This window comes from Papio anubis, chromosome 11, assembly GCF_008728515.1.
Source record: "Papio anubis isolate 15944 chromosome 11, Panubis1.0, whole genome shotgun sequence".
In the NCBI taxonomy this organism is placed as follows: Eukaryota; Metazoa; Chordata; class Mammalia; order Primates; family Cercopithecidae; genus Papio; species Papio anubis.
In genome coordinates, this window is record NC_044986.1 from 54,827,302 (window position 1) to 54,845,803 (window position 18,502).

Genomic DNA, 18,502 nt, shown 5'->3' on the forward strand with positions numbered 1-18,502 from the left:
CCCAGAGGAACCCAAAGACCTGTTCTTCACTAACATTATAGGCCGTCATAAATAACCCACCCACACGCCATGAAAAAATTGTCTTTGGTTTGGAGCAGAGGTCAAAAAGTGGGACCCATGCTTGCTTTGGCCCACAAAGTGGTTTTTGCATAAGGAAAATAGGTGCCAACATTTAGAAATCAGGAAATGTAACACAAAACTCTAGATTTCTGGCTGCTCTTTTAAAATAGGTGGATGTGGTCACTCTGAGCCTGTATTAGCAGAAGGTTGGAATGGAAACAGCTGAACTGAGGCATCCCATTTTCCACAGCTCACGCTTGGCCCAGTTTGCCACTCACTCACTGCACTCACCCCGCCACTGCAAGCGTTTTGCTTAGAGGGTTCCTTTCTCCATTATCATGCACATATTTCCTGGGAGAATTAGTCCTGCCAGTGATTTAGGACTTACTTTCATCTAATGAATAGTCACTTAGTATTCACTTAGTTTCACTTACTCTGGTAAGCAGACGCCTCAGAAATACCATTTGTTGAATAAGTTAAAAGAGGCTTGGGAGATGGAGCTTCCACTTCACGTTGTCTGTACTGTATGATAGACCATGTGCCATATAATTGGAAAACCTTACATAATTGTTGCCTCTTCTCTTCTCTTCATGTTATCTCCTTTATCACTGTAGCATTAAATTTATTCTAATGATACTTATTGAGATCCTATGTGCTAGATTCTAAGGGTTTTAAAAATGAAAGAGATACAGTTGTTGGCCACCAGGAGCCCAGCTTGTTGGCGATATTGTTAAAGAAATAAGCACTATAATGTTGCCACAATAAATTGAGTATGAGAGAGAGAGAGCAAGAGAGAGAGACAGGTGACCTCTGATTGGGAGAGTTTTGGAGGAATTTTCTTAGTGGAAGGCACATTTGAACTAGGTTTTCATTGATAAGTAGGAGTTCTCTAAAGTTCTGAGATAAATTAGCTAAGCCTGCCTATGGGGTGGACCAGTTTGAAACTTTTACTAATTCTTAGTGAAGTGGGAAAGGTAGTCTTCACTTTACATGACCTATGGGGACATCAAAATGACTATGCAAATTGAAACTGTGCAAAACACTCTCATCAATCAATGGGAAAATTTAGTGATTACAACCTTTAAATTTTTTTGTCAAAATATTTAGTCTCTTTTATTGTCAGTCATAAATATATAGGAAAATGAAAAATAAAACTATTCAGTACACTCTATTGAAATGTTGGAAACACTGAGAATTAACACTTATTATTTCTTTGTAAAAACTTATTAAGAATAATTTGAATAGTGCTAACTTTCTTTTTGTTGTGTAATTTACCATAAGGTGAGAGCATCCTTTGTAAGCCTTAAGGAATTGTCATACTCAGGAGTCTGGATCAGCTTCCAGTTTTTCATCCTGTGTGCTTTCAAAGTTGTGAAATATCTTCTAGAATTTCTTTAATGTGAAGTTTTTCGCCAGCATCACTTCCTCGGGGATATCTCCATCTTTTTTGTCACAGCCCTTCCTTGCTCATATCAGTAAATGTGTCTTCACTAAGTTGCTCTGGCTAAGCATCCGGAGTCGCTCAAGTAATCAGCAATGTCAGCATTCCCACAATCAGCTCCTTCTCCTGTTCTCATTGACTTCTAATTCAGATTTCATTTTTGGCATTGTCATTGTTTCCTTGCTGCACTTTCACCTTTGTTGGTCAGTTTGCCCTTTTGATTTACCCATTTTTGTAAAATGCCATGTGGTTTTATGACTAGGAGATAAGGAGTCATCATGACTACTTGCTTTGCCATCTGTGCAGAACTGATAACAGACGTGTCGTGAACAGTCACCAACAAACTTCGAAAGAGAAATGTGATTGGTCACTGATCCAGATGAGACCTGTTATTTATGGACTGAAGAGCTGGCAGTGAAATTTGTATTTGATGCAACAACTCACAGTTTGTGTATCATGGTAATGGAAATGTAAACTTGTGTTGTTGAGGGATTGGTGGGTTTTCAACCAAGCTATGGTAACTGAAATTCATGCATATCGGAACTTTGTAAAGCATGGACTATCTGTATTGACATTTTGAGTGGATTTGTCCTGTCCTCTGTTCAGAGAGTTTAGCAAGTATAGCCCTGGCCACTTGATGGCATTCCATTAAAACCTCCTAATCACTCTAACAACCAAAATACTTCCTATATTTCCCATATGTGTTTGGGGTTGGGGGTGGGGACACTAACCTAGTTTGGGAACCATTTGGGGGCTATATCTGGGTCATTTCATCATTAAGAAGGCAGGGAGTGTTTAGAAATAGCCACTCTGTTGCTGCTCAGTTACCTTAGCATTCATGGCTGAGTTCTGAGAAGTGGAGCTTTCAGAGTGACCTCCCCTTAAGATTGTGGTGCCTTCTACTTCCTTCATAAGCCAAGGGAGGCAGAAAGAGCCTCCTCGACAAGGAGTCACGTGACCTAGATTCTAGCCGGACTTTGCCACATATCTGTCTGCCATGTAACCTTTTTGAATCCTAATTTTCACAACTATACAGTAAGTTTCTCTATCTGATTTACAAATTATTTTGAGGAATAAATGGAAAATGTATGTAAATACTGGGTGCACGTGAGGAATTGTTCTGATGATGAAGAATAACTGATTCGTTGGGAGTCCTTTCTTGGACTACAATGAAATATACCAGAACCCTTTAATGTCTCAGCAAAATAAACATCCTCAGCTTTTAGACACCCCCTCGAGTGAGAAGTTCTCAACTTTCCCATCTCCGCTTAGTTGGCTCTTTTCTCACTTAGCTCCCTTCATGGCGAAATGCAGCAAATAGACTACCAGTCCATTATTAGTCCGTGAAATAACTTTTAACAGCTTCCTCCGTGAGAGACAGACCTTATTTCTCTATTAATATAAGGAAAATAGAGCACAAATTAGTTGGTCTTTTAGAGAAACAGGCTGCAGATGGCTTCCAGCTGGTAGCCATTTTGAATGATGAATTTTGAATAGAGTATAAATGTCGAGTTAGAGAGTTCAGTGTTCTTTTCCTGGTCCAAGAATAAATATTTATAGTAAAGTTAGTATAAATAGACCTGTCTTGGGGTGATCTGAGATGCTGATTACTTACCTGTGGATTTTTAACTTTACGTCTGGAGTGAAGAATTTGATGAAATAAGCATGTTAGTAGAATATTGCTGGCTTGGCAAAGGTTTCCTTCATCTGTAAGATATTATCCTGTAATTGCTGCAAACCTGCAAAATATATGGTTTAGTGAACATTGGTAGATACGTTCTCTTTCCACATGGTATACTAATCTGGAATTTGTTGCAGATGAGATAAATCTATTACGACTTGAGCATTGAAGAATATGAATGGAAATTATTTTTATCATGGATGAAACTACTTGTAGAATTTGATTAGATTTTACTTGTTTATTTTATTCTAACTTTAGCAGTTTATTTCAAGAAAGTGAAATTACTTAAATGATTCGGTGTAAATCTCTGAAATTTTTTCAATAGCTTACCGACTTTCTTCTAATTACAAAAAAATTTGTAATTCTAGCTTTTGTAAACAGTACCTTCTCTTCCTACTTGTACCCCCCAAAGCCCCACAGAAACTGAAAAGAAAACAGGAACATACAATTTTATATTTATTTGGCACCTTTTTAATGTGGAAAAGAAGTACTTAAGTCTTGGATCAGGGAGCATTACTTCCTATTTGTAAATTATAAAGTGGAAAGTTAAGGTAACTATTTACCTTCCAAAGCTGTTACATATCTATAGCATGCTATCTTCATCAGATTTTTATGATGAAAAAAAATCTTTTGCAGATGAAACATAAAAAATATATATATTTTCTTACATCAACAATCCTAATTTTAATTGTTTCGTATATTTTAAAATTGATATTCTTTGGGCAAGCCGTTTTGTTACTATGAATATTTGCTATTCATCAAATCTGATACTACCATAAGAATGAAGTTACACTTCAATTATTAGTTCCCTGTAAGAAATGAGCACAGTAAATCTAACAACAGAAATTTAAAACAATTATATATTCAAATAGTTACATTTTTAGATGGACTCCTCCAAAATCTCTTTTCTTATGACATATAGGATTGCTATTCTAAGAGAGCAGCTAAAGAACCCTAGCCGAGATTGGTAAAATTGAGAAGAGATTTTTTTTTGTCAATGAGGATGTCCAGAAGTTGAAACTCACTTACCTGAAATAGCAAAATCATACAGCATCCAGAATTATGAGTTAGAACAAGTGTTTTAAAATACTTAATGTGTGTTTTAATGTTCATGGAAAATGATTCAACATCAGATGTTTGTTCTTTGAACTTACTTTTGATTTTGTGGTGGTGGAAATAGGGACAATAGTAAGATTTTAAGAAACTAGCTGGAATTCACTCTAGGGCTTCCCCCCACCGCCCCCATCCCCCACCCCCACCCCCCGGCCCCGAGACAACATCATTTTCTTCGCAGAGATTTTGTGGCTTTGCATAACTTGGCATTCCCTAATTTAACTGATACCATGATATTGATAGTTTTGTTTCCATAAGGAAGTACTAATTATTTCAAACATGTTTCCCAACTTTCAGGTATCATTTCACACAACTGGGAGGCATCAGCATCATATTTTGGGTGGAGGATGACCAGAATGATCTGCTTAACTGAATTATTCCTTATTGAATTATTCCTTGAAAGCAAACTAAACATTTTGGACAACATGTTGACTTACTTAAGCATATCACATGTTTCTTGGAAGTGATTTTCTTATCAGATTTTTCAGGAATTGAATTGTGAGAAATGGACAATATCCTCTTGAAAAAGTGTCCGTGTCTCTGTCCATTGTAGCATCCATAAAATTATCTCTTTATTTAAATGATGTTTTTGAAAATGTTACTTTAATGTTTATAGAAAATAATTCAAAATCAGTAGTTTGTTCTTTGAGTTTTGGTTTTGTGAAGGTGCAAATAGGGACAATAATGAGATTTTTTTAAAGACCAAAAACCAACTAGCTGAAACTGACTCTGGAATTTTTTATTTCCCCTGAAAAAGAAATAGTCATTTTCTTCTCAGCAGTTTTGTGGCTTCTTTGATTTCAACCACATCTTCCTAGCTTTACCTTTTCCAGTTCCCTGATTTACCTGCCTTGATGAACATTTAGTACCTACTTTTGCATAACTTGTGGATACTTACTGCCTTACTTCCTGCCTTGGCACCCCTTCTTCCATCCCATGCCACCTGCAGGGGATGTGCTTGTCAGCCCTCAGATCCAGTAACCTAGCTCCAGTACTGGGGTTCCTGGAACCAGCCTCTACCCACACCCCCTGTAGAGACCTGTGCTTCCTCCCCCACCCCCCACCTCCATGACAGATGCTTCACACTCCACTACTTCCATCACTGGCTGAGGCTATCACAAATTAATAGTGTGCCATATCAAAGCTGTAAGAATAGACCTGGAGTCATTGTAGATGATGGTTTTAAAAGCGTCATTGATAACATCCTAAGGAAAAATTTGACTTCCCGAAAGTGAGTAAGTGTGGCCCCTTCCTATGTGTAATCACTGCACTGGCCAGAATTTATTTGTAGGGAGTGTCAGCCAAGCACAGGTACTTGTTGGCTTCTCTTTGTGTCACGAATTCAAGTCAGTTTGAAGGGCATTAGTGTGCACAGCCGTAGGACAGTGGGGATGACAGGAGACACATTAGCCATCCTGGATGTGTGGGGTGAGCCTCGAAGCCCTTCGGCTGCACTGAATTACCCTCAGGGCCTTGCAGGTACCAGCCGTCTCTTCTTTTTCCAGACCTTTCCACATGCCCTTCTCCTCTGCCTGGGACACTTTCTTCACCTTTTCTCCAGTGAGCCAACTTTTTCTCCTCCTTTAGGTCACAGCATTAGTAAGCATTTTCTTGAGGTAGCTTTCCTTGACTACCCACGACCGGGTTAGGATCCCCTCTGTACATGCTCATATTGTGCTGCCCCATTCTGAAACATGGCACATAGTACCATGATGGCAATTAGCTTGTCTTCTCCCTTGTTAGATTCGGAGCTCCTGCAAGATAGGAATCATCTTGCTTGCTGTTGTATCCCTAGCATCTAGGACTGTGCCTGTCTGACCAAAACTTATCAATATCATCATAAATGCAAGGGCTGATATTATCAAGCACTCACTATGTGTTATGCTATGTGCTTTGAGTTTTCTCATTAAGTTCTCACGACAACTTTAGAAATAGATATGATAATGAATTTTACAGAGGAGGAAATTGAGACTGATAGAAGTTAAGTAATTCCCTCAACACAGCACCCCTAGGAAGCAGCAGAACTGGTATTTGTCTCTGGAGTCCTTGCTCATAATGGCTAGATTACACACAGTGATGAACAAATAAAGGATGTCTGCAAAGGCATCCGGCCAGAGCTCTGTGTGGGGCCAGCAGCTTCATGAATGATCCAAGGAGTTGGCATTAGCTGGCCAGAAATGGTGTTCCAGAGAGTCACTTTTTTTCTAGTCGTATAGGAGAGGTCAGCTCCAGATGCCAAGTTCTAATTACTGGCAGTTTGTTTTCTCTAAGAGGTTTGGCATTTACTCTGGCTCATAGAACTTTAGAGGTCATGTGGTATAGTATACAGAACTCTGGTGTTAGAATTAGGGATTCGAGGCTTGGGATTACCCCACTTTCCCTTAAACACAGTGTTGATGTGAGTAGGTTGGGAGTGGTCTTTGTGAGCCCACTTCTCTGCACAGTATAGACAGGGAGTTGTAGTGGGAGTTAGAGGGAGTGTGTATAAAGCTGTCTTCCCAACTTGATGGCAGTTATTTACTGCTCTTAGAATGTTTTCTCTGGCATATTATTTCCTGTCATGGGGCACCTATTGGTGCTTAATAAAATAAGTGTACATGCAGGGTGATTTCTGGGCAGTTCTACTAACGATTTAAGATTTCAGAAAGTTACGCCTTCTACCCATACGTTAAAAGGGAAACATCTATTACAGTATCATAATATGGCCCTTGACATCATTTACTGGATTAAGCAACTGCATTATTTAATTCAGAAAAGGAAAAGCATGTAGGTTGTTTTCTTACTGCCTCCCCACCAACAGCAACATTATAGTAAGATCTTATTTTTCTTTCTTTCTGTTTGTTGTTATTGTTTTAGAAACAATGTCGCAGTCTGTAGCCCAGGCTGGAATGTGGTAGCATGATCATAGCCCACTGCACCCTTGAACTCCTGGGCTCAAGTGATCCTCCTGCTTCAGCCTCCTGAGTAACTGGGACTACAGGTGTATGCTACCACGCCCAGCTAATTTTTGTATTTTTTTTTTGTAGAGATAGAGTCTCACTATATTGTCCAGGCTGGTCTCAAACTCCTGGCCTCAAGCAGGTCTCAACCTCTTGCCTCAGTGCTGAGATTATAGGCATGAGCCACTGCATGCAGCCTTATTTTTCTATCTTATCTCTTTGAGAGTCTAAAGTAACTTAGAGGAAAATTCTGAAACTAGTTAAATCCAGGGCCTGCTGTGTACAGGGCAGAGAATTTAGTTTTTGTTTTGCAAAGACAGGCTATAAATAAGTAAGTACAGAAAATAAGAGGATTTCCACTTGCAATAAGGGTTAGGAGGGAAATAAACACAGTGAGGTGGGAAGAATAATTGTGTTTGGGTTGGTGTGAGAGTAGAAAAGGATGAGGAGTTGGACAAGATGGCAGATGAAGTCTGAGCATGAGAAGGGGCGGGGATGGGAAATTGTGGGGAAGAGATAACAGTGAATGCAGGAGCTCAGAAGGGGAGCCTGCTGGACGTGTTGTTGGGGTGGCATCATGGCTGATACTGAGGGAGTTGAGAAATAACATTTTATTTTTTATTTTTTACTACTGGTTTAGACTTAACTAACCAAGTTAATGGCGCAACCAACTAAACACATTAGCAGAGACAGGCATGAATGAGAGAAGCAGCAGCTGGGGCCAGGTGCTGTATGGTTAAGGTAACGAGCTCACCTGCCTTCAGGGCCAGACCAGTACCTTGACTTAGTGAAGACAGTGTGGCCTTACTTTTGTTCAATTTTTAATAGAGCCATAGGTGTAGAGAAATATTGCTCTGAGAAAAACAGCAAACACCATGATAAAATGGCAAGTGAGCAGTACAATGCCATGATGATGATGGCGAGTGGCCTTTGACCTCAGAGAGACACAGTAGGGACTGGGAGCAGCTCAGAGCCTGCTGACCCTGACTGAAGGGGACAGCTGTTGCTCAGTGCCAGCCAAACATTGCCATGTGGGATTGTGAGCTGTCTGTGCTAAATTTGCCAAGTTTTCCAGAGAACCAGAAATCTGAATTTTTCTATGAAATTCCCAGATTTAAAAATGTTGGCTCAAACTTTAAAAAACCCTACAATGAATAGACAAAATGCATATGTGGACTTACAGTCTGAAACATCTGCTGGAAGCCCTTTTATATTATGATAAAGGGGGTTCAATGAAGTATGATACATGTGAACCATTTCCTTGTGCCTGGTACATAGCCAGTACTGAGGAGAAAAAGGTACTTATTATTCATTGCACTCTTGATGTGTTTAAGTTGTTTTCACCGTTAATTTATTTAATGAACTCTCAATCCATATTAAAGATAAGTATTATCCTAGTTTAATTCAAGTGATTAAAGTAATGAATGATTTTTTTTTCTGTTTGCATATTGGTTAGTAGTTTGCCCTATTAGTTTGGTTAATTCTATGTTTGTGTGACATGAGCAAACATTAATTTTGTGTAATTCATGCAAAATTAGTGAGGAACAAAGGATGCACGTTTTAAATCCTGTTCTTGTTTACTGTCCATTTCCATTGCTGGGCAGTCGTTGCTTCCCTCACTTGTCCTGGTGCTTCCACTCATTTAGGTCTTGAGACCTCCTAGCCAGTGTTAGCTGCATGTGCAAGTGGGAAGGACCTTTGGCAAAAATGCCATTCTGAACCAGGAAAAGGATGATGGGGAATGCAGTCTTACGACGTGATGTCGCATTTAGAAGGTTTTCATCAGTTTTAATGAAATACAAATGTGCCCAAAGTAAGTTATTTTTTCCCCCAGGGAAAAAAAATCTTCATTTAGTATGGTCTAACTCATGCAGTTTTGTATTACAGGAATCATGTTTGGTGTGTTGCAATCACTTGGCAATTGTCTTGGGGAATTTTATTCAGCACAAGCATCTCTGACGGTTCTGGCATCAAGTTGGGTTAATTACTTGTTCATGTACTTTTTGGTCTTTGTGTTAAAATTCTGAAGCATCGTGGAGAGGAACACTGGGAGTAACAAAATATATTTGAATATTTCTAATAGATTAAAGGCTTATAAAAAAATCTTTTTCCCCCCAAGGGTTTTTTTTTTATTTGCATTGTTTTCAAATGAGATCATTTTGTATCAACATGAAGCTAGGAACTTGAAAATAGACTTTTTTGTGTGTGAAAAATCTTATCTGTAAATACAAGTTTTTAATTGAGTCAATATTTCTCTCAATTTTGGTTACAGATCATGGAGGAAACAAATACGCAGATTGCTTGGCCGTCAAAACTGAAGATTGGAGCCAAATCCAAGAAAGGTAAATTGTGAGAGAGCGAGAAATAGGTGGTTTTGATAACTGAGATTATGGAATCACTGCAGGTTTTCTGGGGAGAAAACTAACCTTTATTCTTAACACTTTTGTCCCAAAATATTTGTTAAGTAGAAGTCTTTCAGGAGGATTTTCGTGATTAAAAAAATATATAGTTTTTATCCAACAACAGAAAAATATTAACTATTAACATTATGATAGAAATGTAAAAAGATACAGCAACCTGTGATTTCAAGGGTGCTCATTCGATTCATATCATGAGTCATGGTAACTCTTCACATGTTTTTAGCACATACATTTCTATTGTTTATATTTCAGAGTTCTTTTTTGTGTACTACACAGGTTTAATAGCTGCTTTTTTTTTTCCTTCCAGTATGATATGAACCTTAGATTTCAGGTCTCGAGTGCTGCTTGTCTTCATCTGTCAGACAGCAAAGAACCCATTAGATTTCCCTTTTAGGCTGAGTATTTCCCTTGCCTCATTTTACCCTATGGGACACTACTCAATATATAGATGTTCAGAAATGAAAATAAAGGCCTCCTTAGTTTTCTCCCTGGATTACGTAGTATTTTCAAATGTGACCTGCTAGTATGTATTTTTATGGATAGTTTTTAAAATATGACCTTAGTCTCAACAAACTTTGTTGAGTATATTTCATTAGAGGAATACAGATGCATGTAGTTGTCAGGATATAATGACAAATACCATAAAACAATTAAAACATAATTGCAGTCTGAACATTATCCATCATGGTCTGGCTTTCTTATTGTTGCTGTTTAGTTTCGTATTTGCTGCGCCTTCTCCCCATGATTTACTGCTAAATGATAACATTGCAAGATTTCTCAGTTTCCTTTCTTACTTCAGTCCAGTTTGCCTTCTTTTAATTGCATTTCGTTAGAGTTAACTCATCACATGGAATAAAAATTATTTTAGTTATTTAGTGAGTGTTGTTAGCTGGACTTGAATTGACAGGAATCCTATAGAAAATCCTATCTTGTTACTTTTTGTTGTTGTTGTTTTGAGACAGGGTCTCACTCTGTCACCCAGGCTGGAGTGCAGTGGCATGATCATGGCTGACTGCAGCCTTACCCTCCCAGGCTCAAGCCATCCCACCACAGACTCAAGTGGCTGGGACTATAGGCACGCACCACCATGCGTGGTGAATGTTTGCATTTTTTGTAGAGACGGAGTTTCACTATGTGTTGCTCAGGCTGGTCTTAAACTCCTGAGTTCAAGCAACTCTCCTGCCTTGATCTTTCAAAGTGTTGGGATTACAGGTGTGAGCCACCACACCCAGCCTTGTTACCTTTTTAATTGTTATCATGGGCGGCAAGGAATTGGGAACTTATATGCTAAACAATCATAAGAAGACATGGTGAATTTGCAAGTGCAATTCTGTATCTTTGTATAAACCTGTATTTCTCAAGTGCTGTAGAATGTATTCTTAATTAATCTTCAATAATTTTTGTGGTATGTTGGAATGTTTTGTACTCATTATGCGGAAGAAGAAACTGCCGTTCATGGATTATCTAGCTATTTGCAGCATTTAAAAATTTCTGTCCTACTACTTGAGTAAATTGGAACTTGAATGTAGACTAAATATTCTTTCCCTATTGTCAGGCATTTTTACTTAAAGAATAAAATTAGCTTTATTACTAGCCTAATAAAAATGCAACTTAATCAGTCTCCGAAGAAAATCCCCAAGGAAACGTGAACATTAAAACAACTCCAGATAACTTTTTATGTCTTATTCTCTTGCAGTATCCGTGCTGTCGTTTTCCTCTGCCCTATGCCATTATCCTGAGAAATTGAGAACTGATTAGTTTTTGTTCAAAATGTGGTGACAACATTAGACATTTCAGAAAATACGGAGATGAATAGATTTTATTCATTAGTTTCTTGTCATTGGCACTTAACCCATTCAGAATGGCCAACTATATTGCACATTTTGATTATATATTTTGCTTTGGAATTAAGAATATTTCAGCAGTACATTCTACGGCATTTGACATAATTTCCACATGGTTAAAATTAACCTTTGGAATTGTGCCTAAGAATTGATCCCTTCAGGCCTGGATCTACAGGCATCATTTTATTTTGTATTATTCATGAAGTGTTATGGATGTATATACTACTATATGATGCACAGAATGCACTTAAAGAGAATATGGAAGAGAGAGAATCAGAAGTTTGCCTCAGAGGAATTTACTGTTCAGAATTTACTTGAGTTGTTCTTATCATTTAAGCACACAGCTGCTGAATCAGTTCTTGGCTAATATCCCTGGTATGTGTATACCTATATTATTTTTTAAATGATGGACTTCAGAGATGCAATTTTTGGACCAAAATTTGTATTTAATACATGTGAATTGAAAATGGCAGGAGGTATGTTAGAAGGTAATTATTTGCTCTTTCATCTGATGTGGCCGTTCCTTCTCACCCCTGAGTGTTGTAGAGGAAGGAATTGTTGGTATTTAATGCTTTTTCATTCCAGACTATTATTATTCAGGAGACCCAAGAATATAAATGTATTTAGGGACCCATGCCATGTTTTGGGTGATAATTACATTCAAAATCCCATGGTGATGTGAAACTTTGGAATACACACATAATCCTCAGGCTGTGCTAGAGAGACAGTACAGCCATAGGTTTGTGTTGCATGTCACTTTTGAGTTTCTAAAATGTGTGTTGGCTAAATATTTGAGCCTAGACAAACATTTTTCATAGCCACTGTTACCAGTTTGCCCCCTTCTTTACCTTACTGGAATTTAGTCCTGTGTTTCCTAAATTAGCTTCGATAGCTCTGTCTAAACTTTATTTTTTGAGCCATTAATCCTATATCCAGAGCTGCTGTTTGAGTGGCCGTACGGCTCACTTGCTTGAAGAGCTGGTAGGAAGCTGCCTGGCAAGAAAAGCAGCCAACAGCCTGAATTTGCCATCAGTTAGCGAGTTCAGATTCTTCTCCTTTAAAGATGCTGGCTCAGTAGTTCTGAGGCTGGTACTGGGAGCTGCTATATTTAACAAGTTTCACTGCTTGTTCTTATGGTCAGGCTGACATTTGTGAGGAAACACAAATCTCACTATCTGACATGGAAATACCATGATTTAGTCACTAAGAAGACCACGTGTTCTGAAGGCAGTGGGTAACCACTACTGAGAAACAGGCAGAGTCCTTCTACAATCACTTCTGGATAATGCCCATCTTGGCATCTATAGAACTACATTTTTATGGATGCATTAATTTCATTGTTCTATCATCTTTGTAGTCAGTTAACGTGGATTAGTTTAGAGTGATGACAACCTCATTGTTCTGTGCCTGTGCTAAATGTTGGATAAAAGACCATCTAATTTTTGTCCATTCCCTTCCCTCCTCCGTTTCTTATCTCACTTTTCTTACCTTTCACTCCCCCTTCATTCTTCTGTGACTGTATTCTAGATGGAATGTAGTGGGGGAAAGAGTAATAGAAATATTTTCATGTGCACAGGGCATTTTAGGTAAGTGCATGTTTTGTGATATAAACTAAGGAACTATAGAATTATTTATTTAAACTTTTTTAAATTTTAGATTCAGGGGTACATGTGCATGTGTTTTTACATGGGTTTATTGCATACTGGTGGAGATTGGGCTTTTAGTGTTATTGTTACACAGATAGTGAACATTGTACCCAATTGGTAATTTTTCAAGGCCTTGCCCTAGAATTTTTTAAAACATCTCTAGAGTATTGGAAATTATTGGAAGGTTGAATCTGCGTTAGAGCTGGAGAGAACTGAGCATTTAAGGTTCAGTATAATGGACATTTAAATCAGTGAATGTAGAATTGTCTTAAAGAGGGTCACAGTTAAGAAAAACAAAGTGTTATTTGGTATTTCTTCTGTATAACGTAAATTTATTTTAAGTGGATAAAAAATCTAACTGATTCCAACTCTTAGAGTGAGAATACTAGAGCAGTCTCCTTTACATTGAAAAATTTGAGGTTTGTGCCTGTGAAATCAGTATTTAAGGATTAAGGTGTTTAATACCATACACCCTTACCAACAGAATAACTTCAAGCACTCATTAAAATTTTTAACATGCTATTCTGAATCATAGCCTTAGTATTTTAAAATAAATGCAGCTTCATTAAAGTACAAATTGCATTCTTAACAAATTTGATTGTTTTGCCAAATAGAAGTCCTGCCAGATCTGCTTTAAGAAATAGATAAAAATGATTTGTAATGAGAATTTATCACACTGGTATATTGTGTTGTGAGCTTCATGATGCTAGATAAGTTTGTTTTCTTAAACAGGTAAACATTTTTCTCACAGTCTTCTTTTGCTCTTAGTCTGCTTATCAGTCTCTTCTTAGACTGGCGAAGGTAAACGGTAAATGATATGGTTTGGCTCTGGGTCCCCACCCAGATCTCATCTCGAATTGTAATCCCCTTTATCCCCATGTGTCAAGGCAGCGATCTGGTGGGAGGTGATTGGATCATGGGGGTGGTTTAATTCCATGCTGTTCTCATGATAGTGAATGAGTTCTCACAAGATCTGATGAGTTTAAAACTGTTGACAGTTCTTCCTTCCCACGCCCTCTGTCCCCTGCTGCCATGTAAGATGTGCCTGCTTTCCCTTCACCATGATTGTAAGTTTCCTGAGGCCTCCCCAGGCATGCAGAACTGTGGGTCAATTAAAGCTCTTTCCTTTATAAATTACCCAATCTCAGCTGTTTCTTTATTGCACTATGAAAACAGACTAAAACAGTGAGTAAAAAATTGTTTAAAGTTTTTAAGCCAAATTTCAAATAACTGAGGTCAGCATGAATGAAGGTTTATTGCCGAGTTCAACCAAGTGATAGGAACTAATCCCTGCAAGTTGCATGATGACTTATAAAACCCCAGGACTAGCAGGAATGAGAGGCATTGACAGGGTTGCTTGATGTTTCCTGGTTTGGAGACAATTTGGCACCATATTTAACCATTCTCTTCCTCCCAGAATCAACAAAAGAATCTGTAGAATTCCGTGAGTTTTTATTGTTTTTGGTTACGTTTTATCAGAACAAGTAGATATCTAATAGAAAATGTTAGCATGAGAAAAATAGTAGACAGTTCATTTTTTTTTTTCCAAAAGAAAATGTTTTCTTGAGTATGCTTACACTTTTTTTGGGTGTTCATAGTGAACTAGTTAGTTGAGGGCTTTAACATAGTTGCACGTAAAGGGCTGAGGGCAGGGAAAATGCATGACAGGGCATGGCATGCTGGACCAAAGTGTTTCCAATGGTGGGTTGCAGCCTATTCGTGTGTCAGGTGTTAGGTTAGTGGGTCGCAGCCAGTAGTAAAATAACCCAACTAGGTTAAAAAAAATAGAGTGTGAGGGCATTGTTTGTTATTAAATTACTTTTATTTTGTATTTTTTGAGACAGAATCTCACTCTGTCACCCAGGCTGGAGCGAAGTAGTACAATTTCACCTCACTGCAACCTCTGCCTCCCAGGTTCAAGCAGTTCTCCTGCCTCAGCCTCCTCAGTAGCTGGGATTACAGGCACACACTACCACGCCCAGCTAATTATTATTATTATTATTATTTGAGATGGAGTTTTGCTCTTGTTGCCCAGGCTGGAGTGCAATGGCGCAATCTCGGCTTACTGCAACCTCCACCTCCCGGGTTCAAGCGATTGTCCTGGCTCAGCCTCCCGAGTAGCTGGGATTACAAGGCACCCACCACCATGCCCGGCTAATTTTGTATTTTTAGTAGAGACAGGGTTTCTCCATGTTGATCAGACTGGTCTCAAACTCCCGACCTCAGGTATTCCACCCGCTTTGGCCTCCCAAACTGCTGGGATTACAGGCATGAGCCACCGCACCTAGCCAGCTAATTATTTTTTTTGTATTTTTAGTAGAGACAGGGTTTCACCGTGTTGGCCAGGCTGGTCTTGAAATCCTGACCTCAAGTGATCTGCCCGCTGTGGCCTCCCAAAGTGCTGGGATTACAGGTGTGAGCCACCATGCCTGGCCAATATTTAATTGATTTACATATTTATAGAGTACAGTATGATATTTCAAAACATGTATACCAGATGTAATGCTCCAAGTGAAGCAGCGTCATTGTCTGGGGTAAATTCCTGAGGTTCGTTGCCTCATGCCAAGGAAATCAAGGACACGGACACACATAGAGTGAAGTTAACAGTGGAGTTTTAATAGGCAAAAGAAAGAGAAAGGAGAATAGCTCCCTCTCCTGCGAGAGAGAGGGGTGCCCAAGTGGAACTTCCAGCCTGCAGTAGAGTGCACAGGATTTTATAGACAGGCTTGAAGAGATGGTGTCTGATTTACATAGGGCCCAAAGATTGGTTGGACCAGGTGTGACATAGCACGTGAAGAAGCTGGCCACCTGACCCTAATCTTTTATTATGCAAATGGGGTCTCTGCTTGGCCTGTGCCATGTTGCTTGCTCCTTACTGTGCACGTGGTTGACAAGGAAAGGGGAAGATGGAGCTGCCATGTTGAACCTACCTAGCCCCCAGGTGGTCTTTTCCTGGTGGCACAGCTGCCGGCGTTCACCTATGCAAGCTTCCAGCTTGCTTGTCTATGTTTGCAGCTCGATTTTACTGGCTGCTCTTTGTTAGACAAGAAAATGATTTGGGGGCTGCTTTCATGAAAAGGAAAATCTTACTGAGGACTTCCTTACCCTCACTATCTGCCTAAGTAGTTTTCTCTTAACTCCTATATCATGAGCAGGGTCATTAACATATCCATCACCTCCAACATTTATTATTATTTGTGTTGGGAACATTAAAATCCTCTTCTAGCTATTTGAAAATATATAATAAAGTATATTTAACTGTAGTAACCCTACAGTGCTATAGAACACTAGGACTTATTATTCCAATCTAGATCTTTCCTTTGTATCAGTTAACCAACCTTTCCCTATACCACCCTCCCACACCACAGCTTTCCCAGCCTCTAGTAATCATTGTTCTGTTCTCTACTTCTGTGAGATCAACTTTTTTCTCTTTCACATATGAGTGAGAACATGCAGTATTTGTCTTTCTGTACCTGGCTTATTTCAGTAGGGTATTTTGTTTTTGTTTTTGTTTTTGTTTTGTTTTCTTTTTTTTTGAGGTAGAGTCTCACTCTGTCACCAGGCTGGAATGCAGTGGTGCGATCTCGGCTCACTGCAAGCTCCACCTCCCGGGTTCACGCCATTCTCCTGGCTCAGCCTCCTGAGTAGCTGGGAGTACAGGCACCCGCTACCGTGCCCGGCTAGTTTTCTTGTATTTTTTAGTAGAGATGGGGTTTCACTGTGTTAGCCAGGATGGTCTTGATCTCCTGACCTCATGATCTGCCCGTCTCGGCCTCCCGAAGTGCTGGGATTACAGGCGTGAGCCACCGCGCCTGGCCAGTAAGCGTATTGTTTAGTAAAACTTTTATATGCATCTCTGTTTATGTGCAAACATACACCTGTGCACAAATACGTTAGTAGGTCTTGATATAAAATGGATGATAATGAAAGGTTGTAGAACACGGTGCTCGGTGGTCAGCTCTCCAAAGGGTAAGGAGCCTGTGGATTTTGTGAATCACTGCATCCCTAACACTGTAACCAGTTGATAGTTGGCACTCAGTAAGTGTTTGTAGATTGAGCCCTCAACTCAATCGTGGAAACAGTGGAACCACTAATACGGATGGGAATGTATATCCCTAAGGTGTGTCATGTAGGAACAAGATTTAGAATTATTGCCTTCCCATGTGAGTGATAATCACTGTTATGAAAATTATCCACACTGATATCTTCCCTATAGACCCCTTAAGTAAAAAAATGTGGGACGTGATTGTGACTAAACCTTCTTTAGTGGTTCTGAATAGTCCTAATGATGACTGCCTCCACTAATGAGGGAAGTGGAAGGAAACTTAGGGACAACGACCTGACCATTGTCATTCACAGGACACCTGAATGAATGAAACTCTGGTGCCATTCTCAGTAGGCTTTTAAATGAGACTTAACAAGACACAGCCTCCTGGTAGACCTCCAGACTATAGTTGTTTTGTTTGTGGTTATTTTAATTAGTATTTATTTACATAAATAGCAATTATGTAAGTGGATCCTACCATTTGTTGAAACCCATTGAGGTCAGGCACTATGTTAAATATTTTATGTAGATATTCTTTTCAAATTTTCGGAGCAACTCTATGAGTGAGGTGGTAGTATTTTCATTTTTCAGATGAAGAAACTAAAGCTGGTAAAGATAGATTAACTTGCCCATGGTTTTCCAGTTGGTAAGTAGCAGACCTCAAACTCAAATTCAGTCTGTTTGTTTCCAGAACTCCAAATCACTGTACTCAAATGCCCTTTCATACCCATACATGGGTGAGAAAATTCCTTTCATGGTGCTTTTCCCTATTCCAGGAAGTTTCATAATGTATAATAATATCTCTTCAGCAACCATTGCCAAGATTAGCTGATGATACTCAGTCCAATTTCATAATGTCTCAGTCCTTGGAGATTACAGAGATTTGAAGGTAGGCTGAGGTTAGCATGTCTTATAGACAACACCTCTTTTTTCAGGGGAAATTGGATTTTACAGTTTAAAAAGACAAAACCACTCAAGGGTGTGTACATTTTTGAAAAGTGCTTGCCTCTGAATTTTACCTTGATATTTCATGCCATGTGTTATTTCCTTAGGCAGAGACTTTTTGATATGTCATTAATTTAAATAACTTTGAAAAAATGAGTTTGGAAGGAAAATAAGCCCAGAATATGTTATAAATTGCTTGTTGTGTTGGTTTTCTTTTATGTGTATATGTGTGTGTGTGGTTTTTTCTGTATGTGTGGTTTAAATATTTGAAAATACATTTGTAACATACCTGAGGACCTTTGTATTTCTTCTGGGTAGAAAAATGTGTGGTTTTGTTGTTGTTGTTGTTCTTGTTTTTGAGACAGGGA

At 38.9% G+C, this 18,502-nt stretch overlaps 1 protein-coding gene across 1 annotated transcript in view; it reads left to right on the forward strand.

The window, feature by feature from the left end:
• Nucleotides 1-18,502, forward strand: part of BICC1 (BicC family RNA binding protein 1) — a 326,785-nt gene that overhangs the window by 187,898 nt on the left and 120,385 nt on the right. Inside the window, 1 exon segment of the mRNA XM_021943438.2 lies at nt 9,507-9,576. Coding sequence (XP_021799130.2) covers nt 9,507-9,576 — 70 coding nt within the window.